Source organism: Bos javanicus, chromosome X, assembly GCF_032452875.1.
Source record: "Bos javanicus breed banteng chromosome X, ARS-OSU_banteng_1.0, whole genome shotgun sequence".
Classification (NCBI taxonomy): domain Eukaryota; kingdom Metazoa; phylum Chordata; class Mammalia; order Artiodactyla; family Bovidae; genus Bos; species Bos javanicus.
In genome coordinates, this window is record NC_083897.1 from 105,729,261 (window position 1) to 105,756,405 (window position 27,145).

The following is a 27,145-nucleotide window of genomic DNA, read 5'->3' on the forward strand; positions in this document are numbered from 1 at the left end:
GAGAGTTAATTAGGAAGTGTTCTCCGGATCAATGGGCCGCACAGCTCATTAGCGATTCTCTCCAGCTCTTTGCAGGGCCGGCCGGGCCTCTGCCTCCCACACAGGCCGGGGCCCCGCGGCCAGGGCTGCGGGGAGCGCCGCTGGGAAGTGGGGAAGGACTGGCGGCGAGGGGCGGCGGGGAGGCGAGTGTAACTTCGCCGGCGGCGTGTTGCGTGCGGAGCCCCGAGGCCCAGCGCAGCCCGCTTTTTCTTCCTGCTCTCGATCGCCTCGACTGTGTCTTTAACTCGCTCCCGCTCGCGTCGCTGCTTGGCTGTTCCTCCCCGCCTCCCTCGCCTATCTCTTGTTCTCTAAGCACGACGCCTGTGCTCCCCGCCCAGTTTGGGATTAGACAAGATAAAAATAGGACTGCCCAGCGCGCAGAGCTGTGACTGTGTCCCGGCAGCCGGGCTGGCGGGAGCGCTGGGGGCCGGGGCGGCAGCGCGGTGCGCTCGGGGCAGCCCGCGCCCGAAGGCTCCTACCCCCACCCCGCCGCCGGTGCGGTCACGCTCCAGGGTTCGGTCCGCCGGGAAGCCGTGCGGGCAGGGGGAACCCGGGCAGGGTCTCGGCGCTCTCACGGGTGTTGTTGGTGTGCCTGTGATAGATCGGTCTAGACAGGCATGCAGGCTCCCTCCCGGCTGAAGGACGGAAGGGGGGGCGGGCCGCGGAGGCGGCAGCAGACTCCCGTGAGCCGCGAGTGAGCGAGCCACCCTGCGGGCCCAGCGACCAAGGGTGAAGGGAAGGCTGCGAGGATTTCTCTTAACCCTCTAAAGGCGAAGGGAAGAGTGGGGGTGGGGAGTCTAGTAGAAATTCCTGGAGGCAAAGTAGCCTCCAGGTTGGAGGGGGCGGGAGTCTGGACCCAGGGTTTGTCTTTTTCTGTTCTGTGTTTGCACGCTGACATCCTGGTGCATCCGGCTCGATTCTTCGACGAACCAGACGCAGCTGCTAGGTGATCTAATTTGACCCGATACTTCTTAATGGGGGAGATGTGAACACACACAATGGGCACCCCTCACTTAAGGAAGTGAGTTTGAGAGATGCAGAGGTTAGATCTCAATGTTCCCAGCGGCCCGGTGTGGAAAGGTCTGCTCAGAGCTTTAGTGGGGTGGGGCCTCTGACGGAAACTGCTGCCGACCCAAGCCTGAAATGCTCGGCCCATGTGTGCAGGTATGCATGGGAGAGAGCAAAAGGGTTCTTGAGTTGTCTGTGTAGAGACACTTTTAACCATTAACTTGTGGAGAGTTCAGATCAGATATGTTCAGGGAGACAGCGTCCAAACAGGAATTGGACAGTGATGTGTGCAATGTATGTATGGACACATACAGGGGACTCAACATTGAATTGGTCTAAAATTTTAATACAACTCTTGAAGGCATTGGTCTAGCTTTTGCAGAGGTGGACAATTGGTGGGTAGGTTACTCTATATAAAAATGAATCATTAGTCATGCTCCTCTCCTTCCCCCTTCCTCTCCCTTTTAGGGATTGTAATCTTAGGGGAATCCTCTAGGTACATTTAAACTACAAACCAACATTGGTCTGGTCTGAAAATTAACCACATTATAGGCAAAGCAAGAATGTAAGTCGTGGGGAGGTGTACTGTTAGACAGGAATGCGCAGATTAAGATGTGTGCCTGAATGACATGTGCTGAGACAAATCAAGACACTTGGGCTCCGATGCCCACACGGAACAAGAGATACAGAAGAGATAAAGAACTGGCCAAGAGGAATGTAAACATGGATATGCAAATACTGAGACCTAGAGCGAGATTCTAGGAGAGAAAATCCCAGACTTTGTTGAGCTGGAAACTGGGGCAGAATTTCTGTAAGTTCGTTCCAGAGACAAAAGCCCATTTAAAGGTGTGAAGAGGGTCACTTGGAAACACAAAAAGCATTCATATGCACACATCCACGCTTAGATACACAGGCTGAATGACAAAAACTCCTCAATGCCTGATGGAGACTTTCCTGCCCAGGGAGACCGACCAGGGCACGGAAATGTGCGCCACACAACCACATTCACACACTCATTTACCGAGAAATAACGTGTCTTTGGCTAGAAGGAAACTGAGGGCAGAGGCGCCTAGCTAAGGGTAGATGGCCCTCAGTCACTAAGATTGCTTCTTGGTTATAGTTTCTTCCAAGCCAGAGTGGGGGAGAAGGTATGTCTTGACCAGGTTGGAGGATTTCTAAAAGATTTTTGAGCTCTTGACCTTGAGAGGATGGATGGTGGAGGAAGACTAGGAGTAAGCGTTACACTCCTGGCTGGGGAGGAAGGGATGCTGGGCTGCTCTAAGTCCTGTTTGCTAAGGTTGGCGCACAGGGTCTAGTGAACAGAAAAAAGTGCGAAGTTCGGCCTCTGGGCAAAATCAAGGGGAGGTATGCTTTTTTTTTCTTTTCCTGGAGGAGACCGTGCGGGGACGGCCTGCTCGGTAGGGAGGATTAGCAGGCGCCTCTGTGACCCCAGACGTGCACATAAACTAGGCTTGGGTTTGGTTTGCCCGCGGCGTCGATTTGCCGCGGTCCCTCTTTGTCTGAGCCCAGCCGGGAATTCCAGCTTTTATTGGGAAGACCGCACTCGGGTGGAGCCCGCGCTGGGTCGGGCGGGGCAGGGCTGGGCCGCGGGGCTGGGAGGGAGGCTCGCCGGCCGCCCGAACCCCTGAATGGTCCTGGGGAGTGCCCAGCGGCCTCGATCAAGCTACCTCGGTGGTTTCCTCGAGGGCGCCGGGCTCGGCTGACTCGGCACGGCGGGTCAGGGGGCGTGCGGGTACACTTGGGCCGCCGCGCCGCCCCCCTCCCCGCGGGCCCACCCCTCCCCCGCCAGTCCGAGGCCGAAAGGAGCTCTGAAGGCCCTTTGTTAGGCTCCAGGGTCACACCCGTGGCCCGGGGGCCGCGCCGGGGCGGGAGGGCCTTGCTCTCCGCGAGAAGGGACGTTCTCCTGGCTCTGAGGTCTCCAGCCGTCTGCTCACACGGTTTGGGCCTGGCGGTGCCTCGCCCAGTTTGGGGAGGGGAGGCCGAGGCCCGCCCCAGCCCGCCTGGGCTGCTTCACCCAAAAGTCCGGCCGGCAAGATTCCGTCTGTTTGCAAGGCTGGCTGCGCTGCCGGGGCCTAGGTGGTGGCGCCCGCTTGAGTAACAGCCGGGGTAGGAGTGGAATGTCTCCTCACGCCGTCCCCGGGGCGGCCCAGCCTCCTGTGTCTCGAGCACTTGGCCCAGGACCGACGGCTTAGGCTGGTTCCCCCCATGTGTTTCTCCGCAAGGGGTAGCTGACTTTTTGTTGGATGAGAATTAAAGAACGAGCTTTTCCCGCAACGTTTTGGTAGAAGGCCCTCTTTCCCATTACAGGCTCATTTCCACCTGCCCCCAGTAGAGGATCTTGGAAATGGGGGGGGGGGGGAAGCCCCTGCACTTAGTTATTCCTTAGAGCCATGTCTCCCTGCCAACCATTGCCCCTCAGCACCCACGGGCTCCGGCGCCCCGTGATTAGCGGGGAAGTCCGCTAGGAGAAGATCCTGACAGCATAAAATATAATTTGTGATCTAAAAGACAGTTTCCAGTATAATCTCATTATGCACCACAGACTCCCGGTGTTATTTTGTGGAAGGCGGACAATGATCAATTTACATTGACCCGGGGCTGGGCGAGCTTTTAGATGGTAATTGCCATATTGATTTGCATGCAAAAAGGAGACCTGCTAAAATTAAAGACCGGAAGCTAAATTAAACTAAATTTATTGTCTAGGTGCAAACCGGAGAAACTACTGGGGGGATGGGGGTGAGTCAGGTCAGGGTGCCAGGAGCAGACCAGGTGAGAAGCTTTGGAACCTCAGAGGGTTGGGAGCTGTCTTTGCTCTGGTGATTTCAAAATGTGAGGAAGGGGCTTGTTTAGGGTATGGGGACCCAGCGGGGAAAAAGTTATAAACCGGCACTACTGCATTGAAGGCACTAGGGTCTTTTAATGCTAATAGTAACTGCTGGGGGGGGGGGGGGAGAGAGGTTTATAGGGCTATAGAGGGGTCTTCCTGAACCGTTTCCGGCACCCCTCATTTCTATTGTTCTACCTGAGCGCTCACAGCCATGCCCAAGGACACGCAAAATTCTTGGATCTGAAGCGTTAAAAATTTTTGTAAAGGCAGGCCTTTAACCTACCCCCCGCCCCCCAGCTGTCAGGTCTTTCTGAGAGAACTAGAGTAGGGGGCGGCTCTGCACCCGCGCGCCACGCCGCGAGCAGGCTCGGACCGTTGGAGGCTGCGGGACTTCCTCCCTGGACCAGCTCCAGACTCGGCCCGACGCCGTTGTCTTCCGGAAGCTCTCTTCAGGTGGCCCAAGAGGTGGGGGTCGGGGATGGTCTGCCGGGGCTGGGGGTCGTCTCCCTGGAGGCTGGAAGGGCCTGCAAGAAGGTGGAGGAGGGAAGGCGGGGGCTGGAAATCCTGCCCCAATTGGCAGTTATCGCCAAGGCCGGAAAGTTTAAAAAAGAGAGAAAGCCACTGGCCGGGAGCCAGGGCCGGCCGGGCCGCCGGGGCGTGTTCGGCTGGCTAGAGGGGTGAGGACCCGGCGCCGCCATCGCCTCGATCCCTCCCGTGGCCGAGGCTCTGGCCCGCCCCAGGGGCTCCGGGAGCCATTTCGCACATCCGGAGCCTCGGCCTCTGGAAGAGACACCCGCCCGTGGCCTCTATCCCGCCCGTGGCCGGAAAGCCACAGGGGCGGCTGAGTGTCCGGCGCTCCTGCCTGTTCACCTTCCCACCGAGCCGAGCTGGAGACGGCTCTTGGTCCTGAAGCCGGCCGCATCTGTGGCAACGGGTGTGGAGAGTTCCTGGAGCATCTGAAAGCCCGGTACAGACCCAGAAATTGAGGATGGGGTGGGAAGGAGATACTTAACGCTGACACTGCGCTTCTTGGATGAGAAGTTGGGCAACGAAAAGATAAACCCAGCCGCCAGCTGGGACTTGGGACTTGGCCACTTCCCCCTCAGTTCCCTCCCCAGCTCACTTTGGTCCTCAGGTCCCTAGGAAAGGTAGGTGTAGGCACTCTTTCCAAAGGGCTTTTGCTCTACCTAGATAACTTGATTTATTGCTCCATGTGGCAAAACTAGGGTGGCAAGCCTAGTTCTAGTTCCAGGTGTCAGCACTTTAGCGCCCACTTTCTGCTGCCTGTTCTGGTCTCCTGGAGGGGGAGTGTGTGGAGCCTTGTGGGGATCCCTGGCCTCACACTGGGGTGTTCCAGTTCAGGGCGATGTGTAGGATGTCAGTGGAAAGACTAAATATGGACCGAGCGATTTCTCAGTGTAGGAGAAACTAGGGTGCAGGCTCCTGGTAGATCGAGTTTCCTAGGTGCTGAGTGCTATCCTTTTACCCTGTGTTGGAGTAAAAGGGCCGAGAAAGCTTCCCGAACTTCTTGGTAATTCCAAATGGCACGGTTTGACCAATACTTGGCTCCTCTCCGCAACTCCAGGACTGAGTTTGACCGTGGCCCATTTTTACTAGCTGTGTGACCTTGGGGGCAAGTTATTTATGGCCTCTGAGCCTCAGTAAGTTTCTTCATTTGTAAGACTGGGAATAATTATCCACCTTTAGGATCAAAGAAGACTACTGGGCACATAGTAGGCCCTGAGGATTAGTAATTGCTTTGAATGACTGGTCAGGTTCCTATAGGTTGCTTCTCCATTTCCTCCTTCCCCTGAGGACACACCCCCCTCCCTCCCACCTGCTTAGGCCAACCTTGGAGGGGACCAACCTGCTGGTTAAGCTCCCCTCCAAGGGTGTTCCCGAGGCTTTTTCTCCAGGTCTGTCTTGGTGGGTTCCTCTTTCCCTTTGTTACAGTTCTTTACATTCTGGGCTTTAAAGGATTCCATATGAAAAGGCTGGGTTTTTTTTTTTTTCTTCCCCCCCCCTTGCTGGAGTGGGATCATTTTTATGGTTAGGAATTGATTCCAGAACCAGTATCTAGGTGCTCTTTGGCTAGTCCTCCCCTCATTCTTTTGGGGGAGGGAACAGCAGCAGCTGGACGAGAGACCTGGTGGGAAGAGGTGAGAGGGTCTGGCCCGCTGTAGAGGCCAGAGGTGCTGTGGTTTGTTTGATAGGGATTAAGTCCGGATGTTATGAGGTCTCAGTGTGGTTTTCAATAAAGTCTGCCAGGGATTGCTTCTTTTATATCGATATGTATTTAAAAAAATTACTAGCATGAGAAGAAAACCAGACCTGTATGGATCCAGGCCGGTAGTAAGCTACTGTGATCAGGTTTCTTACTCGACTCCCAGAGGGGAAGTCAGCGTTTGATTGAAGCTACACTTGGTTCTTGACTCTCTGGGGATGCCTGCTCTGAAACAGGAGCCCTCCCTTACTCTCCCCCACCCCCCCCCTTCCCTTCTTCCCCTAAAAGCCTTTGTGCTGAAAGAGCTTCAGTAGGCATGAATCCCTGGTCCCTCTCTAAAGAATGCCTCCCAGCCTTTGCTGACATTGTTTTGCGAACAGTGGGTTTTACCAGGCCAGCAGTTTTCCCCCCATCTTAGCTCACTATTTTAGAGGTTAGAGTATGGCCAGGATGTGCCCAACTGCAGTGCTTTCCAGAGTGTGTAGCCAGGACCTTGCCTGTAATTCTGAAGACACCTTAACCTTTACCCTTAGGTGCGCCACCCCCCCACCCTCCGTGGAGGGGGTGGGTGGTGAAGGTGGGGAGAGCGAGGCCAGGAGATTGTTGTGGAGGGTCTGTTTGTTTTCTCCAGCCTCGGGCTGAGGGGTGGAGTGGGGCGAGTCAGTCCGTTCCAGCCTTGGGTCTGATTTAAAACTTGGTTTAATTGGAGAAACTCTTAGGCATTTAACAGTTCTGTACAAAGGCAAACTTGAAATAGCTCTAGGCCTACGTCATTTAAGAAAGAATAAATGAAGTACAGAAATGTCCAAACTATGTAAATCCTAGAGTTGTCTGCCCTCCCATAAACACATGACAAGTGCCAAGGCATTTCCAGTCAAAACACCCATGGAACCAGCAGCCTCCATCCTTTGTATTTATTATTTTATTAACAGCATTTTACACAGCATTTAACAAGCACAGCCTGCCTGCTTTCCACCGCGGCTCTCAGCGGACTGAGGGGTGGAAAACAGTTGAGGGTGGTGAGAAGTGGGCTCTAGACGGGCAGGGACAAAAGGAGCATTGGGGGTTCCTTTCGTCTGGCCCCAAAGAGAAGACAAAGTCCTGCTTTGGAGGAGGAAAGTTGGGCAGATGTGGTGTGTCTAGTCTGCACTTCGATTCCAGGTGTGAGGCTGGGTCTGCCCTCCCAGTACGCTGCCCATCAGTTATTGGTGCTTTTCAGAGACTAAGTATTTGTCTGCTATCCTTATTCTATATCCTGGTAGAAAGTTTATAACGAAAAGTAATGCCTTTCTTAAGTCATAAAATGAGCCTTGTATGATTATTTAATTAAAATCTATTTAAGGACCGATTAGGCGTGTAATTTGCGCTAATAATGACGATTATGGAAATGTTCGACTTAACCAAAAATCATAAAGGAGACATTCTGATCAGTGGGGCGACCAGTCAGGATTCAGGGGCTTGGACAGTTTTCCAGAAACACAAGGGGGCTGTGAGCTGCAGATGGGGCCAAGCTGCGTTTCATCTGGGACACGGTAGAGAGGGCTGCAGGACCCCAGGCTGGCCCACGCTTTGCTGAGCAGAGTCTGGGAGTCTGAACAACCTTTATTCCCTGCGGAGGAGATTGGGGGGGGGCTGCCCCGAGCCACTAGCTGGAGGAGGAAACTCAAGAGAGAGAGCCGGTGAACCCCACCGAACTCTGCTCGAAATGGCTGTGTTCTCTTGCTTTAACAATCAGCAGCAACACACGCAGCACTGCCTTGGCCAGCCTGGGCTGGAGCCCGGAGGGGTTGGGGGGAGGGGGGGTCCCTTGTTCCGGAGAAACCTGCCAGCTGCTGGGCTTGGTGCGAAGGCAGCGAAGGCAGACACAATACTGCTGTTGTTGGTTTGATCTCTAACTGTGGATTGTTAGTCTGGCTTTAACTATGTGGTAAGGGGGGAATGTGAAGGCTGTTTACAGCGAGTGCAAATAATGTGACAGCTGTTGGTGCACGGGCAGCGCTGTGCCTCCCCGGCGCTCACACAAAGCGCGCACTATGCAGGCCCACGGAAAGCCGCAGAGGTGGCCGCCACTTGCTGGCCGGGGCGTCCTCGGACGCAAGGCGAGACAACCCTTGGCAGCGGCGCCCCATCCCCACCCCGTGGACACATGGCCCTCTGGCTCCCAGGACCTGGGTGGACGGGCGCGCTGGTTGGCGTTTTGTGGTTTAGGGAACTTGTTAGGCAGAGGTGGCAGGAGAAGGCCTGCAGGGTCATGAGTGTCAGCTGTCTGGAGGGGTTGCCTGGGGCCTGGGGCCTCAGCGGCTTGTGACAGGGTTGTTAAGATTTGGGAAAATAACTTTCCGCCCTAAAGCAAGCCTGTTGGAAAGAATGTATTATTAACTGAAGGCTTTCTGGAAATTGCAGAGGCTCTGAAGGCCGTTGTTCTTCCTCTGAAATGGCCCTGTTATTCAGACAAGTTCGAGAGACAGGCGGCTGCTGTATTCTATGCACTGGGCCCTGTTTGCTGGATTGGCAACACCAGTGTGTAGGTTCAGGACCCAAAGCTTTGGATTACCTACGTCCCTTTGCCTTGCTGTGTTTTTTAAGAGCGCACTTGCCTCTAAGCTGCAGGACGCCACTGTCTTCAGGTCTGCCCACAGCGCCACCCACTCTGTGACTTAATCAACTAGATAGATGCCCACAGCCGCAGGCCTTCCCTGGTCCTCTGCCAGGCAATGCAGGGAGGCGCCAGGGTGGGAGGCAGAACAGTTGGTGGGTGGCAGCCATATCCCCCCCGCACCACCACCCCCACCCCCCCGCCAGGGGCCGGTCCTGGAGCCCAAGCTGGCAAGGGGCATGGATGGTCAGGAGGCTGGGCCTGCCCCTGGGCTGTCCTGGGGCCAGCTCCCCCCCCACCCCAGCCTCAAGTTTGAAGCCTTTGGGGCTCTGGAGGATCATTCAGAGCTGACTTAATTCTATATCCTGCCCTTCTGTGTGACTTGGCCTCCTGGGTGTACAGCTTTCGGGATATCTGCAAATGATGATTTCATCCCCCCTCCCACCTCAAACCTTACCCCCCCACCCCCCGCCTGGAGTTATAATGTGGACTTCTACATCTAGTTGGGTTCCCTAGTGGGGAGCTGGGAGATACTTCTGGAATGATACATGAACTTCGGTGCCAGTTCTATAAATTGGTCTCTTTTTATGACGTGTGCCATTTTCTGTAGGAATGTTGCTTGCAAAACGAGTTTCGCCTTGGAGGAAAGGCGGAAAGATAAACAAGCCTGCAACGCCAAAACACTGGCAGTCTTTCCCTCCTTCCAGCTCTCTTAAAGCAGCCGGGCTGTATTTCCAGGATTAGACTCGTGCTTGTGAGGAGGGACTCTGGTTGGCTTTTTTTTTTTTCCCCCAAGCAAATGCAAATTAGAGAAAAATAATTTTCTTTCAACGATATGCAATGTATTAGTCACTTGTTATCGTGCTCCGAGGCAGGCCTCATTTGCGCGTCTGCCAGCTCGCTCACATCTGCTCGGCGCTGTTCGGGGCATTTTAACCTTGGCGGTGTCGTGTCTAGTCCCACGGATCAAGGAGGAGTAATTAAGCTCTGAACAGCTACAAAAATTCACGGGCCCCCACGTCTACTGCAGTTTTCCCACAGCTTTGTTTGGGGCATTCTGGTTCCAAGATTGAGTAGCAGACATGGGGTTCCTATTGTTCCTTGTTAAGAAAGTGGGAGCCCCTGTCCTCCCCTGACCCTCATCCCCAGTCTTCCCAGGACTCCCAGGCGGCACACAATCAGCAGGGAATCAGGGTGCAGACTGCGGGACCCTGTGTTTTCTGCATCTTTTATTTGTAAAAAGTTCCTTTGTGCTTTCTGTGTGTACTAATGATAGCTGCTGTTAATAACCTTATGGATCGGTTCTTCTGCATTTGCCTCCAGGTTGGGGGAGACTCCAGCTGGGAACCCAGCCCTGTAGGGACCCCACTGGAGGGGGTGTGGGGCGGGGGAGGGGTGTGGGTTGGCAGAAGGAGAGGAATAAGGATGATTGATTGCATTCAACCTAGGTTTCCTGTCCTGGGCTGCTGCCTCCTGTGGGGGGACACCCGCTTCCAGGTGGGGCCCCTCTTGCATACACACATGGTTGTTGTGTGTGGCACCACCGTGAAAGAAAGTGAAAGGGACAAAAAGCCAAGGCATGGCGTCAGGGCAGAAGGGGAAGTTCCACAAGCCGACCGGGGTCGGGGGGGGGGGTGCCCCATGGCTCTGCTGTGTGGGAAAGGGAGTGTGTGGTGGGCAGCACTCCCGGTTTGGCAGCAGCTCTCCAGGTTGATCCTTGCTGGTGCCCTCCCCCCTCCTCAAGCCCCCAGCCCCCTTTTACAGTTGGCTACACTTGGCTTGCATCTTTCAATCGGGAGATGGGGGGAAGCATCCATGGAGAGCAACACTCCAGACTGGCCAAAGGGAGCCCAGGACGATGGCCGCTGGGGTCTCCAGTGCCCAGTCCCCTGGTGAGTTCCACCGCACATTCTGGGTTCTCCGTGTGCCCACCCAAAGTTGCTTTTTGTCGAGATTCAGTGGCAGGCGCCTGGGAAAGGGAGAGCCCAGAGATGCGCACAGGCGAGGTGTGAAGCGGGGTCTTGGAGGGCTAGTGGAGAGAGCTGGAGTTCCTGGAAGGTTGGGCGGGGGCCGAGGGCGGGGATGTGTGCTGGCCACTGCCCGACGCAGGGACCTGGCAGAGGAGCTGAGAGGAGCCCGCAGCCGCACGGGGTGTGTGTGCGGTGGGAGAGAAAATCCCTTTGTTGCCGACCGATCGGGCCAAGACGCGGGAGGGGGCGCCCCTCCCCCACCACCCGCCGCCACCGCCACCGCCACCGCCACCGCCGCCGCCGCTGCTGCTGCTGGCCAAGTTCACTCCTCACTGCCCCGAGTGGCTCTATCCCGGCGCCCTGGGGGAAGGCGGGGAAGGTGCTGGGTGTTGCAGGTCAGGGCCTGCCGCGAGTTTCTCATTCTCCCCGCCCCCCACTCTCCCTTGCTAGCCTTCAGCAGTGCTGTCTGTTACTAATGCAAAACCTGGGGCAGGAGTGGGGATGCCCCGGAGGCTTGCAGGGTGCATGGAGAGATAACACCTTGGCAGGCAGGATCACTCCTCCCATTCCCCCCACCCCAACTTCAGCACCCCTGTACAGGCTGGAGGACCCAGCCTGCGACCTCCTTCCACCATACCCCTGGAAACCTGCAACCTTCCCCTGACCTGGGAGGCATCCTTGGGGTTCCCCTCTCCCCACTGTTACACACACTGGGGAAGATAACCCAGGAGGACTCACCCCAACGCCTCACACCCTGGACCACTTTTTCTCAGCTCCCACATCCAAGCAGCACCCCCATCCTAAAATAGGAACTTCTTCAACCCTCCCTTCCTTGACACCCATAGAGAAGTGCCTGTGGGTGACTCAGTCTGGGCTTGGAACAGCCCCAGGAAGGGCTCCTGTGCTGCGAGCTTCCATGAAGGCCCCTTGCCCTGCTGAAGGTCACCCCTCCCTGGCCCCTCTGTGTTCCTTCCTCAGTCTCCCCACTGCCACAAAGGAACCACGCAGCCATTCTAGGGGTTTGTTGCATAGTATGTTTAGTGGAGTTAGATGCTGTTTAATGGCATTAGACTGGGCCTGCACCAGCTATTGCCAGGCAGAACTCAAGTCCTGAGTGCAGTTTAATCCTCTGAAAAGCAGGGTGCCAAATATTTACAGATGAGGGCACCGAGGCTGAAGAGGTTCAGCCACCTGCCCAGAGACAGGCTGTGAACGAGAGAGCGGGAAGGCAGTGGTGATTGTGCTTTCAGCGCATCCTCCGTGGAGAACTGGCCATGCAGTGAGAGAGTCCCTTTCCCTACAAAGGTCCCCAGCCCACAGACGACCATGGCACACGGCATGCTGCCTGGGGTCCCTGATGTCCACTCAGTCTTCTGGACCAGGTGCTCCCCCAAACCTGTCCAGACCTCCTTGGCCACTGACTGGAAAAGTGCCTGATGGATTAAGGGGTGCCTAGTGAGCGAGGCCCTGGGAAGGGGCACTGGTGGTGGTGGCATAGAGTGGGGCCAATGTGGTGGTGCTGCTTCGCATTTTGTCGGTGCCACTTGACAAGCTTGATGTGCAGACTTGAACCAATCCATCCGTCGCCTCGAGGGCGGAGGCAGTGGAAAGTGGCCCGGTGCCAGGAGGAGCGTGGTGGAGAGAAAGGAGAGGTGCCAAGAGTGGCCCAGTGCTGCCCCCCTCCCTGCACTCAGGCTGGCCTCTCAACAACCACGGCTCCTTCCTTGGCACCCTGTCTGTTGTCTGCCAGGGGAACTCGGCCTTAAAGGAAAAAAAAAGTTCTCTCCTTTTCCTCGGTGCATAATGGTATCTTCATGGCAGGACTTGGCAGACCACTGGTGGTGGGGTGCAGCTCAGGGCCCGTGTTCCCCCATGTGTCTTTTCACAGAGTGCCAAGGTGCCCCCAACTCAAGGATGCCAAGGTGGGAGTGACAGCTCCTAATCGTAGTCCCTCTGACCTCTTTCTGTCAATCAGGCTCTTCTCCCCAGTGTCCAGGCCATGCTGGGGGTAATCATAACTTGACTCCTGGAGTAGATGAGGGCCCAAGTCTGTCGAGGGAGACTCAAGCTCTCCTGTGCTTTCACTCAGACGCAAAGCCAGAGACCTCCACGCGGGGTGGCTGTTTTGTCTCTCCCAGAGCTGGGTGTTCAGCAGGCAGCCACCACAATTCCTGTCTGTTCTTCCAGAAACCAGACACTCTTGTCTCCTGGGCTGACCCCTTCTCTGGGCCACCTTCCCTCTATCCCTCTCCGGCATCCTTGCCCCTTCTCTCCTCTACTGGAAAAAAGGATTAAAACCCAGAGCCAAGGTATAGCTTAGCAGCTTGCTCTGGAAGCAGGTTGGTGCTTGTAAAGTGCTTTTCATGACTGACTTCACACATCTTGGCACTGCCAGAAGCATAGCCTGCCTGTGGAAGACCAGGCCGGGGTGGGGTGGGGTGGTCATTGAGAAATAAGGGTGAATGCACATCTTATATATAGCAGCACAGCCTCTGCTCTGTTTGTCATCCAAATCACATCGTTTGCCCCCTTCACCGTGACCCACAGCCAAGGGTCAGGGAAGTCACTTTTGAAGAACTTTTCCTCAGTTAAAAAGAAAGACCTCATCTCTCCAACAATTTCCGTAGCTCTTTCTAAAAGTGGAGTGGGGTGAGCATGACTGCCTATCTGCCCCATCTATGTGTCCCTTACCCCCAAGATCCCCTTCGTCGGTTCTCCACCCCAGAGAGATGGGGGGAGGCGTCCTTCAGTGATGGGGGGTGTAAGCAGTCTGGCCTTTGCCCAGGATGTGGGCTGTTACTCTGGAGAAGGGCCTCGCGCCGGGCAGGGCCCTGGCTCGATGGCCCTTTCTGCGCAGCTCCATCTTTGGCCAGGAACCTGAAGAGTTAAAAGTCTTTAGCTCGTTGCAATGAAATTATGGCTGGCAGTGGCGCCGCTGTTTGTTCAACAGACCTCCACTTTTAAACAGTTCACAAAAAGTTCATGGGGCAGCTAAAGATTATAAGAGAGAGAGAGAGTGTGTGTGTGTGTGGGGGTGTGTGTGTGTGTGTGTGTGTGTGTGTGTGTGTGTAGGTGTAGTCAGCAGGATCCAGTACTGGGCCTCACCCCTCTTCCTCTCACCCCCACCCCTGTGACACTGGACCATGCTCTGGGCCTCAGCCCTCCATCTGATCCTGTGCTGTTCAGAACACTTCATTCTGATGCAGGGTGTTATTTATCTGTGCAGTATTAATACCGAAAACCAGACGAGACCTGGAGCGGGGGAGAAGCTTTGAAAGCACTCTGTGATCCCAGGTTGTCTCTTCTAAACTCTGTCCACCTCACCCACTAAATTCAGGCTGCCCTTTCCAAAGAAAAACCCTTTCAAGGGAAGGGGGCTGCAGGCCCTGGGGGTGGGTGAAGGGCTCGGTAGGGTGATTGTGGCAACTGCCTTCCTATTTCCTCAGTCTGGTGCTCAGAGGCCCTTGTCCCCAGGTGACAACTAACAGAAGCTCTTAGGAGGCAGCTGGTGTAACTTTTGAAGACTGGAACACCAGACGATCGTGGCTTCAAGGGCACACACGCTTCTTCCCCTCATCCTTTTCTTAAGGGTTTGATAGAGGGACCCTTTGGTGTAAGGTCCGAATTTCATCATGACACGCAGCCAGGGAATGGCATGGCATGGCCCTCCCGTGGCAGCCATGTGCCCAGGACACTTGCACTGAGGAATGTTGCTCCACCTTCTAGATTGAGACCTGTCTTCCTTTTGTTAGAAGGGGTGGCAGGGGTTAGAGAGGGGACACACTGTTGAGTGAGCCTTCTCTCGTGGTGGCCTACCCCCAGTTTGATGTGCATGTTTGGAACACAGAAGAACGGCCTGTGGACCCCCTCAGAACCTTCCTCAATGCCTGCATCCGACTGAGTCTGTCTTTGGGGCGCTGTAGCCAGCCTCCTGGAAATGTCCCAGCCTGCCTGAAGAAAGGGACACTTTCTAGACAAATAACCTCTCCAGGATCCCACCAGGCTGGACACACAGGGAGATTGCTGTCTCTCTCCCAGCTTTATTGTTGAGCTCTAACTATGCATGGTGTGTGTCTGCACGCGTGGCTCTTGATTAACAGACGGTGTTCTATGTATAGGGGCTGATGAGGGATGCTGGTGGACAAAAGCCCGAGTTAGGACAAAGAAACCCAGAGGGATAGCCTGGCTTTGGGATTGGGGTCTCCCAGGTGCTCCCCAGTCCTAGTGGCTCCCACCCAACCAACCTGGCAGTTAGCTCCCTGTGCGAAAGTGTAAAAGCAATCATTTGCATATTTTTCCCTGCTAACAAAGGAAATGTGTCGACTTAGGGAACATTTGGGCTTTCGGAAACTGTGGGTGGGTGTGTGAGGGAGGAGAAAGAAAAGTTCCCCCATGAGCTGCACACCAGGGATTTCACACTCAGGTTTGGGTCCCGGTGTACAGAGGCTGTGGCTGGGGGGTGCCTGGACAAGGCAGCGTGCGAGCTGGGGGAATTGCCGAGGGCCATCGGTCCCAGGCATTAAAGGCTCCCCTACTTATTAACCCAGCATTTAACAGCAGGATATGGGCTGAAGCGCAGTCAAAAGAAACGGCTCAACCTCCAAAGAGCAATTAAAATCCTGCACGAGGATAAATCACGCGCCGTGATAATCCTGTTAATAAAATGCAGCTTGTCCTGACCCTTCACTCATGCAGCAAACTAGAATGTGATGTGGGTGGGGGTGGTGGGCAGAGAAGGTAAGGAGGGGGGAAGGTGCCGCCTCCCCCTCCCTCCTTCCCAGTGGATGGGAAATGGGTGGCTTTTGCCCGCTCCCCCAGTGCCAGCGGCTCGCTGCCGGAGCCCAACAGCCCAGGCTGCTAAGACTTCTGCGCTCGCTAATGATTTTTGTCCCCAGCGAGCAGGCGTCATTGAATTACTCAGCCGCCTCCCTCTGCAGCTCCCAGGCCAAACCACCCAGGCAAAACCACCCGGGTTTGGGGCTTAATCTAATCTAGGGCTCGGGTGGGGTGGCTTGCCAGCCCACTGACACTTTTTAATCCTCCACCTGTAAGTCGTGCACACCACAGCCCTGGAAATGAGTCGTGGTTTGGGCTGCCGCACTGGACTGCCGTGCCTTTTATTCCGCCCCCACCACCTCCGACCCGCTCTCCCCCATCCTTTCAGCCCCAAGAAGAATCAGTGTGGGGCTCCACGGGATCCCCCACCAGCCGCTTTTTATGCAAGTGTGTTCTCCAAAGGCTGGGAAAGGGGAAGGGAGAATGGCAGGTGCAGGGTGCCATGTGCTGTACCTTGACTGATGGGGCCCCAAGGTGCTGGGCCGTCCACATTCCCGGCGCCTCCTGCTAGGGAAGTTCCATCCCCTTCCTTGAACCCCTGGGTCAGGCATACTCCTTCACTCCCAGCCGTCTGTAGAACGTCCAAGCAGGCTCTACCTTCCCGAGTGTGCATTCCACACTCCATATGAATTTGCCTAGAAAGAGGGTTTCTCTCATTCCCTGTTTGGCTCTTTTTCATTCAACCTCCTGGGATTTTTTTTGTTGTTGTTAAACAGACTAGACGCTTGAAGAAAAGCTGCCATCCAAGAAGACGACATGCTTTCAGCAACCCCCCTGTATGGGAACGTTCACAGCTGGATGAACAGCGAGAGGGTCCGCATGTGTGGAATCAGTGACGACAGGTGAATGCGTGGGTCTGGCTGAGGCCTGGGGAGCATGCGGGTCCTTCCCTGGGGCTCCTAAGCAGAGCCCCCCTTCACCTCCTCACAGCCAGAGTGGGCCCAAAGGGGGGTGGTGGGGGGAGATCTCCTGCCTAGCTGGCAGCCCTTGATTTACAGTTTTAACAGGCAACCCGGCTCAGCGAAGCATTGCCGCCCTTTAAGAGATTAGCCCCTAAAGCGGCCTTTCAGTGCTCTTTCGTCCTTAATTTATTATTTCATATTTATGAAGGAGAATTAATCCCAGTCTATATGCTGCTTTAACTCTAAATGTCAGGAGTGTGGGCCCAGGTGGATCGGCATTCGATGTGCTTTTAAAACAAATAGTTTGCTCAGTAATAAATGGGGCAAAAGCCACCCTTCATTTCATGGAAGCCCAGGGTTTCTCCAGATCCTCTGCCGCCTATTTGGCGAGGCCACCGGCTCCTGGTTTCAGTCACCCAACAGTTCTGTTATGCTTCCTAATCAGTAGTTTGGGAGTGTGGGGTAGGGGCAGCTAAGCAGTAGATAATTGAAGCTGCTCTTCGGAGTAATGATGAAACTTTGCTCTGCTGTTTGTCAGCGATTTTATCCTGGGGATTTGGAAGTTGGCACCAAGCACTTTCTTTATCGATGCTCTCTGATAACAAGTCTCAGGGCAGCCACAACAGCCTGGCACAGATGTGTGGCCTCTTCCTCTGGAGCGGCTAACATTTGTATATTTGTGTGTATCCCCCATCATTTTGATAAAGGCCGTCAAATATGGCTTCATTATCACCATGGAAACCAGTTTCATAGGACGTGGTGCCTAACTTTGGGGAAAAGTTTTGAGAACCTGTCCTCCTGGGTAACACAGAAATGGTTGACATGGCTGGCCCATAGACTTTAGCCTCCAGGTCTGCCCTTTTGGCTTTGGCCATTGTACCCACACGCCTGTCCTCCGGTGGAGCTTATAAGGGTCTGCTCGGACTGCAGGGCCCAGACAGCCCTGCCCAGCCTGTGTGGAGAAACAATCGTGAAGGAGACATAGTTGTGCAGAATTTCTACCTTACCCAACTCAGGGACATATTTGTGATTTCGCATCCCCGTTCCCTTGCCTTGCTTTGGTTTTTTTCCCAGTTCGATTAAATCACCATTTGGGGATAACTTTCAATATGGGCCATGGGGGAGGAATTTTTGGTTTTTTTAAGGGCAGTTGGGAAAAAAGAGTTTTAGAAACTGGCCTGTTCCGGGGTAATCTATGAAAGATACATTAAATGAGGAATGTTTTCATGAAGTTGGTATGTCCTTTTAAATAGGAAAATTCCCGTAAATGATGGTGACGCTTCAAAGGCCAGACTGGAACTAAGGGAAGAAAATCCCTTGAACCACAACGTGGTAAGAGATTAATGGCTTCTGTTGATGTGCTATCTGAGTATCAGTGATCTGTAATCAATCGTGCATTCATTTGCATACCATTAAAGGGCCTTTGGGGGGCTGCTGGAGAAAGCCTAGGCAGTGGGACAAGGCTTCACCCAGTTTCTTCCTGGCTTGCTTTCTTGGCTGCGCTTGCCATTTATGCCCTAATATCCTGGTGACTGGTGGGATCCGTACCACCTTTTCCTTGATAAGCTATGTGCCCCACCGGCGCTCCCAGCTGGATAAATTTCTAGCCTCCAAGTAGACCCTGAGGATTTACCTTCCCAGTAAAATATGAAACAGAGCCATCTTCAGACACCAGGGAGAAGAAGTCGAAAGACACAACTGCAGTTTGACCCATGGCCTCTTTATTGATTCGAAATGAGACAGCTCAAGTCTTCTGTTCCTTGCTGTCCCCCTGAAAGATTGGGGTTTTTTTATTATGTTAAATAATGCCTCCACACATCTGGGAAAGCCCCAGTGAACATCACCCCACCCCATCCTGACTGGACCCAGGGAGGGTGAGTCTGAGATCTGTACCCCACAAGGTCGGTGCTGAGAGCAGTGGAGTTGGTACCACCTCAGTTGCAGCGAAGAATTTTTGCTGAGAAGGTGGATTTTCCAGAGTTAATAGATGACTGAATTAATGCAAGGGCCTCAAGTCTAAAGGGATCATTTTATGTGCTTCCAGGATACTAGTCGGACAAAGGTGAGAAGGCAGGCAGAGGAGGGTGCTGGATAAGGGGGGAGGGGGCCACGGACCTTGTGAAGCCTTGCTTTTTTAACCCTTTCCGCTCAGATCTTGAGGCTGATATCCTACTGAGCTAGTCTGTGGTTTCTCTTTGGGATGGGCTGCTTTGGAGGCACATCCTTGGTAACACCCATGTTCTTCTTGTATGAAGGTGGATGCAACCACGGCCCATCGGATCGATGGCCTGGCAGCGCTGAGCATGGACCGCACTGGCCTGATCCGGGAAGGACTGCGTGTTCCCGGAAACATCGTCTATTCTAGCTTGTGTGGACTGGGCTCAGAGAAAGGGCGTGAGGCTGCCACAACCACTCTAGGCGGTCTGGGGTTTTCTTCCGAAAGAACCCCAGAGATGCAGTTCAAACCGAATACACCCGAGACGGTGGAGGCCTCCGCTGTCTCTGGAAAGCCTCCGAATGGCTTCAGTGCTATATACAAAACACCACCAGGAATACAAAAAAGTGCTGTCCCCACGGCAGAAACTCTGGGCTTAGACAGGCCTGCCAGTGACAAACAGAGCCCGCTCAACATCAATGGTGCTAGTTACCTGCGGCTGCCCTGGGTCAATCCCTACATGGAGGGGGCCACGCCAGCCATCTACCCTTTCCTTGACTCGCCAAATAAGTATTCCCTGAACATGTACAAGGCCTTGCTACCTCAGCAGTCGTATGGCCTGGCCCAGCCGCTATATTCGCCAGTCTGCACCAACGGGGAGCGATTTCTCTACCTGCCGCCACCTCACTACGTCAGTCCCCACATCCCATCGTCCCTGGCTTCCCCCATGAGGCTCTCGACGCCTTCCGCTTCTCCAGCCATCCCGCCTCTGGTCCACTGCACAGACAAAAGCCTGCCCTGGAAGATGGGTGTTAGTCCTGGGAACCCGGTCGATTCTCACTCATACCCCCACATCCAGAACAGTAAACAGCCTAGGGTGCCCTCCGCCAAGGCGGTCACCAGCGGCCTGCCAGGGGACACAGCTCTCCTGTTGCCCCCCTCGCCTCGGCCTTCACCCCGAGTCCACCTTCCCTCCCAGCCTACTGCGGACACCTACTCTGAATTCCACAAGCACTATGCCCGGATCTCCACCTCACCCTCTGTCACCCTGTCAAAGCCATACATGACGGTCAGCAGCGAGTTTCCCGCAGCCAGGCTCTGCAGCAGCAAGTATCCAAAGGCTCCAGAAGGAGCCGAAAGCGCCCAGCCAGTTCCTGGGCACACTCGGAAAACAGCGGGTCAGGACAGAAAGGATGGCAGCTCACCTCCTCTGTTGGAGAAGCAGACGGTTACCAAAGACGTCACCGATAAGCCACTAGACTTGTCTTCTAAAGTGGTGGATGTAGACACTTCCAAAGCTGACCACATGAAGAAGATGGCACCCACCGTCCTGGTTCACAGCAGAGCTGGAAGTGGCCTAGTGCTCTCCGGAAGTGAGATTCCGAAAGAAACACTATCTCCTCCAGGAAACGGCTGTGCTATCTATAGATCTGAGATCATTAGCACGGCTCCCTCGTCCTGGGTGGTGCCTGGGCCAAGTCCTAACGAAGAGAACAATGGCAAAGGCCTGCCGCTGAAGAACAAGGCCTTGGACTGGGCCCTCCCGCAGCAGCGAAGTTCTTCGTGTCCCCGCATGGGCGCCACCGACACCGTGGTCACTAATGTGTCCGGCTCAGTGTCCAGTGCCGGCCGCCCAGCCTCTGCATCTCCAGCCCCAAACGCCACTGCTGATGGCAGCAAGACCAGCAGGGGCTCCGTGGACACCACACCGTCTGTCATCCAGCACGTGGGCCAGCCCCCGACCACGCCTGCCAAGCACAGCGGCAGCACCGGCAGCAAGGGCGCCAAAGCCAGCAACCCAGAGCCAAGCTTCAAAGCAAATGAGAACGGGCTCCCACCAAGCTCGATATTTCTCTCTCCAAATGAGGCGTTCAGGTCCCCACCAATTCCCTACCCCAGGAGTTACCTCCCTTACCCAGCACCCGAAGGCATTGCCTTAAGTCCCCTCTCCTTGCATGGCAAAGGCCCTGTCTACCCTCACCCGGTGTTGTTGCCCAGCGGCAGTCTCTTTCCTGGGCACCTCGCCCCAAAGCCTGGACTGCCCTACGGGCTGCCCACAGGCCGGCCGGAGTTCGTGACCTACCAGGACGCGCTGGGGTTGGGCATGGTGCATCCCATGTTGATACCTCACACACCCATTGAGATCACTAAAGAGGAGAAACCAGAGAGGAGGTCCCGGTCCCATGAGAGGGCCCGCTACGAGGACCCAAGCCTCCGAAACAGGTTTTCCGAGATACTCGAAGCTAGTGGCACCAAGTTACATCCAGAAGTCACCACGGACAAGAACCTCAAGCCCAGCCCTAGCTGGAATCAAGGGAAGACCGTCGTTAAGAGTGACAAGCTTGTCTATGTAGACCTCCTCCGGGAAGAGCCCGAGGCGAAGACTGAAGCCAACACATCCAAACCCGGCTTCACAGCTGAGAGTGTCGGCCAGAGCACTGAGCCCAGCAAACCCCCAGCTGAGCCGGCCCTGCAGCCCCACCGGGATTTCGTCACCCTCAGAGACGACCTGGGGCGCATCAACGACTTCCACGACGCCTATGCTTTCAAACAGGCTCCAGGCCAGTCAGTTTTCAACTTAAGCAAGGAGAATGTTCCAGCGGGAACCAACAAGGAGAACCTGGCAATGCCGGTCTCCACTCCGTTCCTGGAGCCGACCCCGGGGAGCGATGGCCCTGCGGTCACTTTCGGGAAAACCCAAGAGGAACCCAAACCATTTTGCGTGGGCGGTGCCCCACCGAGCGTGGACGCCACCCCCACCTATACCAAAGATGGAGCCGATGAGGCAGAATCAACTGATGGCAAAGTTCTGAAACCAAAGCCATCTAAGCTGGCAAAGAGAATCGCCAACTCTGCTGGTTACGTGGGTGACCGGTTCAAGTGCGTCACTACCGAACTGTATGCCGATTCCAGTCAGCTCAGCCGGGAGCAGCGGGCATTGCAGGTGAGCCCCCCACCCAAATTGCAGGAGCCTGACCAGTTGTCAGTTTTTTTTTGTTTTGTTTATTTTTTTTAATGTTCAAAGAGGAAGGGGGCGGGGGTACTAGAGCAGGACACCGGGCAGATTTGATTAATGAAGTTTATGATAATATAATTTTTTGAAATGTATCCAGTAAGGGAACATAAGTGGATTCTTGTGGATTTTAAGCAAACTCCACTTGAATGCTGATAACGGAAGTTTTAGAGGATGTCTAAAATACTGCATGACATTGACGTATCAATTGCTTTGATTTCTCTGCCGTTACTTTACTGTACGTTAACAAATAAATCTAACAGCACTGCTTAGAATGCCTTACGTGATACTTGGTGGAGGTGTGTAGCCGCCGCATGTCTGTGAGATTTGTGCAGTTTTTCTTTCACCAAAAAAAGAAAAAACAACAAAAAAACCTCGATTAAAGGGATAGAGTATGTATTTAACTTGCTAGTGAATGATAGATGTTGTCTAGGAATTTCCTTAAGATATTTTACTTTTAATTAAAAGCTAAATAAAGCCAAATTGTTTTGCAATGTTAAGAAAAAAATTGGTTTATGCTTATAAAAATGGATGAAGTTATCTAAATGATCCATTGAGTGCCCATTTTAATTACATAGATGGAAGGATTACAAGAGGACAGTATTTTATGTCTACCCGCTGCTTACTGTGAGGTCAGTTCTTCAAATTTTTATTACTAGAATCTTACATAAACTTTTTGAGTTAAATTTCATTTCCAAATATACAAAGGGAAGTTTGTGGGCCATGGTCGTCTTTATTCATTGTGCATTTGTTTTCTTTTCTGTTGTGTTTTTTGTTTTGTTTTCTTTGCGTTGTGTTTGTTTTGTTTTATTTACCTTCGAAAGAGAATGTCTGTCTCTATGCCAGTGTATGTATGGCTCTACATACACACCGCATATATCTCTACACACATATGGCTTTATGAATACAGAGTGTGTGACTGCTTAACATATAGACACTCTTATATTTGTATCATTAACTTTTAAAATATCTCAGTTGTATCATAAAGTGTGGTTGGTTTTGGGCAAACTTTTCTTGGAAAATACTTTCCTTTAAGGTAAGGCCAATGAAGTAGCTTTGATGGTAAGGTGTTTGTTTTTTTTTCATCTCCATTCTCTTCCTAGCGTGCAATGATGCGCTTCTCAGAGTTGGAGATGAAAGAGCGAGAAGGTGGCCACCCCCCAACCAAGGACTCCGAGGTGTGCAAATTCAGCCCCACTGACTGGGAAAGGTTGAAAGGAAGTCAGGACAAAAAGCCAAAGTCGGTCGCCCTGGAGGAGGCCATTGCCGACCACAACAACAGTGAGAGATGTAAGTGAACCCCAGTGGCTTGTGTGTTGTGCCATGTTGGTGAGAACAGGGCGATTTGGCTGTTTTATACATGAGGCATGTGTGAGACATTGTTTCCTGGGATGTGTCTCCTTTTCCAGAGAAACACTGGTCCCGTAGTTAATGACAATGTAATATAATAGAGCAGAGGAATGGCGATGCAAGACCTCAAGCGCAGCAAATATTTTATAGCAGGTAGGGGTATGGGTTTTTGGTAGCAGTGGAATGAATGACACTTGCAGCCAGAGCCAGACCTTCCATAGCAATGGTCTCCTCTAGTAGGAAATGGAACGTCCTTGTCTTCTCCCTCCAAAAGCAGAAGTTTTGCTAAAATGGGATGAGGGTTGCTAAAATGGGATGAGGGCTGATGAAGGCACCAGCAAGATGAGCATAGTTATTTTCTGTGGCAGGTTTGTTTGCAGCCATTAGGAGTTGACAGCACACTCCAAGGGCATGGGATAAACAAGGGGGGTGTTTATCACACCCCACTAGACAGGGGGTGTCTTATGTTAATGCAGGCAGAATTGGAGAGAAAGCTAGGGCTTGCCTTGGGTCACTGCTGTCCCAACCACTGCTCCTCCACTGGGGTTGACTTCGGGATGTATTGTCAACTTCCTGAGCTCAGGAGGTGTGTTGGCGGCCAGTGGAGGTCTTTCCCTGTTTTCTTCAGTGTGCGTGCTTGGGGCCTGCAGCCCACTCCGGACCCCACAGACCTCACCAGTGATGGTGAATGAGGGCATGAGGTGAACATCGAGGACAGGGTGGGTGCAGAATCCTCCTGAGACAGGACGGTTGGGGATGGTGGGCACATTTGGAAGGTCTGGGTCCTTGGTGGGAACGGGGTGATTCAGCTCCCAGCGCTGAGGGAGTTGAGAGGAAGCAATACGCTTCCGGTGGCTTGACATTTGGGTGGCAGCTGCTCAGAGAACGGGTCTGTCTAGCCATCCTTGCCAGCCATGGATCTCCGGGCCAGGATTCTGGGTGAGCCACACCAGGACCGGCTGGTTCTGCATGGTCTCGAAGGGTGCTTCTCTAGGGAGGGGAAGCGGGGTCTGCCTGTTCTGGGGGGATGGTGAGGGAAGCTGGAGGAAGGGAGCAGGAAGTTAGCTCGCTTGAGTCTTCTTGCCCTTTTTTCCAGCAACATGGCCAGACTCAAGGTGGCCACTACCCCTCACATCTCCGTGGCTTTACTCCAGCCTTCTTCCCAGAGAAGTTAATGTGTCTTTCCCCATCTTGCCTGCTGAGCCTCAAGACGAGGCTGGTGGGGAGCAGGGCCTGAGCCCCAGTTGATTTGGAAAGCCACCTCACCAACCCCCCACCCCCGACTTCTGAGCTCAGGGCATGGGTTTCTTCCTGGAGCACCCAGGACATGGTCCAGTGAGTCATTGAATCACTGCCACCATGGGAGGGCAGGAGGAGGGTTGGGGAAGGTGAGGAGCTCCGTTTGCCTTCTGGAGACTTGTGGTTTGTAGTCGGTTGAGAAGGTTCACCTAATTAAAGGAGCCATTGTCCTTACTGCCGCCTCCGAATCCACAGCACAGCAGGTGTTCAGTCCATTCAACTGGAAATTAATGGGCCTTCCTGTCCTTGAACCGTCATATCTTGAGCCCATGCTGGCTCAGAGGGTCCTTCTAATGGGTGTCAGTGTGGTTGAGAGCCACAGAGTGAGCATGTGGGAGCTGGGGTGGGCTGGGGTCATGAGAGGTCCAGACGTCTCTGTCTGCCTTCCCCCTCCTGAAGTAGCCTCCCCCGCGAGTGACCAGGTGCTTCTAAGATGGTGGGGCTTGCAAGTGGCTTGTTCAAAAAAAAAGTGAATTAACTTGAAAGTACAATGGCCAGGATTTTCATTTGTTATGATCACTGTTCTTTATGATCGCAGGGGTGGCTGAGTTCAATTTTATTTTGGAAGTTCACCAAATGAGTTTGGAGGTTCCTCAAACTGGGAAGTTCATTATCGCTAGGAACCCTCAGTGACATTTGAAAATGGGGTGGGACAAGGAGGTATTGGCCCCTTCGTTCTCGAACTTGAAATGACCGCCTGCAGTGCCTGGCCAGAAACTGGAGGAAACCTCAGTCAAGGGGCTTCATGAAACTTCTTAGCTCAGGGAACTTCTCTTCCATATGAGCATCTGCACATTTGTAAACTAATTTGAAACAGAGATTCCCTAGGCTTCCTCTGTAGAGGGTGTAAGTTTTAACAAGGTTAGCCTTTACTGGCAGTGCTATACTTAAGCTGCAGAGAAGGGGATTTCAATTGTGGGGAGCCCTCCAACATCTCAGAGCCCTCCCACCTTGTTTAGGCCTCACCGGGCATGGCTCCTCAGTGGTGAGGGTGCTTTGTTGCCACGGTGACTTGTAAATGTTGCTATGGTGATGCTTCTCTGAGGTGATGCTATGGCACAACCATGATAAATTATGGGATACATGTGTTGTGAGTCATATGACCACACTGCAGGGAGCAAGTGTTAAACCTCAAACAACACAGCCATGTTCACACCTGCTTAGACTGGGTGACCAAGGGCCCATGGCTTCCCACTTTTAGGAGGACCAAAAGTAGCAGTGATGGCCAAGCCTGATGGTTGGGATCCCCATGTATCTCTCTCTCCATCTCCTTTACCCTCAAGGGTCGTCCTCTGGGTCCTGTGTAGTCCTGTGGTTAGAACAGTGATTGAAAAGCTCCAGGTGACACAAGAGTCTCTTCCCCCATAGGTGGTGGCCATGGGTATCTTGGCCAGTCAGGCTGGATGTCCTTCAGGGTTCTTCAGGGTTATTATTGGCCTGGGTAGGGTCACACTAGCATAAGGTCTTGCGGGGCCTTAACTGAGAAGAATTGAGATCTTTGCCCTGAAAGACTCGGGCACTGGGAGAGGGAGACTGGATGGACCTATTTGGGGAAAGATCCTCTCACCTAATGGGGAAGAAAGCAACTAAGCGATGTGCGTGCGGGGATGATTTCAGTGAGCCCTGATTTGAACAGTGGAAATTTCCTGAGTAATAGTCCAGGATGAGGAACCACGGACATTATCATGGGGTCCCTGGGGACAAGGACCATTGGGAAGGTCAGGTGCAGGAGCGCCCTCCCTAGCTGAGTGGGTATGGTGGGCATGTGTGTGGCGCACTCTTGGTCCTGGTGAGTGAAGGGGTGCCCTCTGCACCCAGGCAGCTTTTACCAGATGGGAAGCCTAGAGGAGCCCCCAGGAAGGGTCTGACTCATTGGGGTGCACTTACTCTTCCAGGAACAGAAGGAAGAGCTTCCACGGTCACTGCCTGCCCACACCTGAGAAGCTGTCATCATAGATCCCCCAAGTGGTTTTCTATGGGCAAGAAATACTGGCCTTTTGTAGCCAAAGATATAAAGTAATTTCACTGTTAATGAAGGTAGCTGGCCTTGAGGGTGAAAACTTAGATGGAAAACCTTCTCCCTGAGCCAGATGCCTCCCTAGATGGATTGAGACTGTTACAGATACAGGGTTAAAATGTAGTAGGTGAAAGTGGAATCAGAAACACTGAGGGTAGACAGCTTCTTCATGTGATTGGGGACATCTCAGATGGGCAGGGCCCCACACTGACGGCATTCGCTGACATCACCCAGTTACCTCTCCTTCCAAACCACCGAGTTGGAACCATCTTTCCTAGCTAAAGTAGGTGGGGGGGAACTCACTTTGAATGAACTTTAAAATTGGACATGGGGGTTCGTAAAGTAGCCGTTACACTTCTCCATGGGTCTTCTTCCATGGGGCTTTTAGGAAAGGCTGATTGGACCAGAGAAGTCCAGTGGTGTAACCAGGAGGGCTCACCTCTTAAGATAGCATACATTTCAGGCCTGAAATTCAGTCTGCTCTGAAAATCTTGGCATCTTTTGGTTAAAGGAATTTTTCCAGCCTTTCCTTGTGTTTCTGAAGCCCACCCACAGGAGGAGGCTTGCAGTAACACTCCCACTTTACAACTGAAGGGGGCCAAGTTGTAAAGAGGTGCTGTTCCTGCCAGAGTGGTTCAGAGGGTCACAAAGCAGCCAAGGTGAGAGTTGCAGCACACCCTTTTCCCAGGCCCTCAGTGATCTGGACTATATCCCCCATGAGCACAGGCCAGGAGTCTGGGATTTTTCCTGCTGCCATGACAGGAGACCCAAGCAGTTGAGGTGATTCCACCATCCCTTGGCAAGGGTAGACGGGGAGCTGTCCCACCTTGGGATGCCCTTGGAGAAAAGATCAATGGGTTCCAGCATTGAGAACACAGGCCAGGCTAG

The 27,145-nt window shown here is 53.6% G+C and overlaps 1 protein-coding gene across 16 annotated transcripts in view; it reads left to right on the plus strand.

Moving 5' to 3' along the window:
- Window positions 1–27,145, plus strand: part of BCOR (BCL6 corepressor) — a 119,214-nt gene that overhangs the window by 77,104 nt on the left and 14,965 nt on the right. For 11 of the 16 annotated variants that reach the window (XM_061410425.1, XM_061410421.1, XM_061410423.1 and 8 more), the window contains exons 2-6: window positions 16,238–16,363; window positions 17,677–17,755; window positions 18,679–21,522; window positions 22,170–22,223; window positions 22,695–22,881. In XM_061410425.1, the coding sequence (XP_061266409.1) occupies window positions 16,278–16,363; window positions 17,677–17,755; window positions 18,679–21,522; window positions 22,170–22,223; window positions 22,695–22,881 (3,250 nt within the window). In that variant the 5' untranslated portion in view covers window positions 16,238–16,277. Of the gene's footprint in view, window positions 1–2,917; window positions 4,361–4,772; window positions 4,863–16,237; window positions 16,364–17,676; window positions 17,756–18,678; window positions 21,523–22,169; window positions 22,224–22,694; window positions 22,882–27,145 lie in introns of those variants that run through there. The other 5 variants (XM_061410435.1, XM_061410433.1, XM_061410436.1 and 2 more) reach the window with 3 other exon arrangements.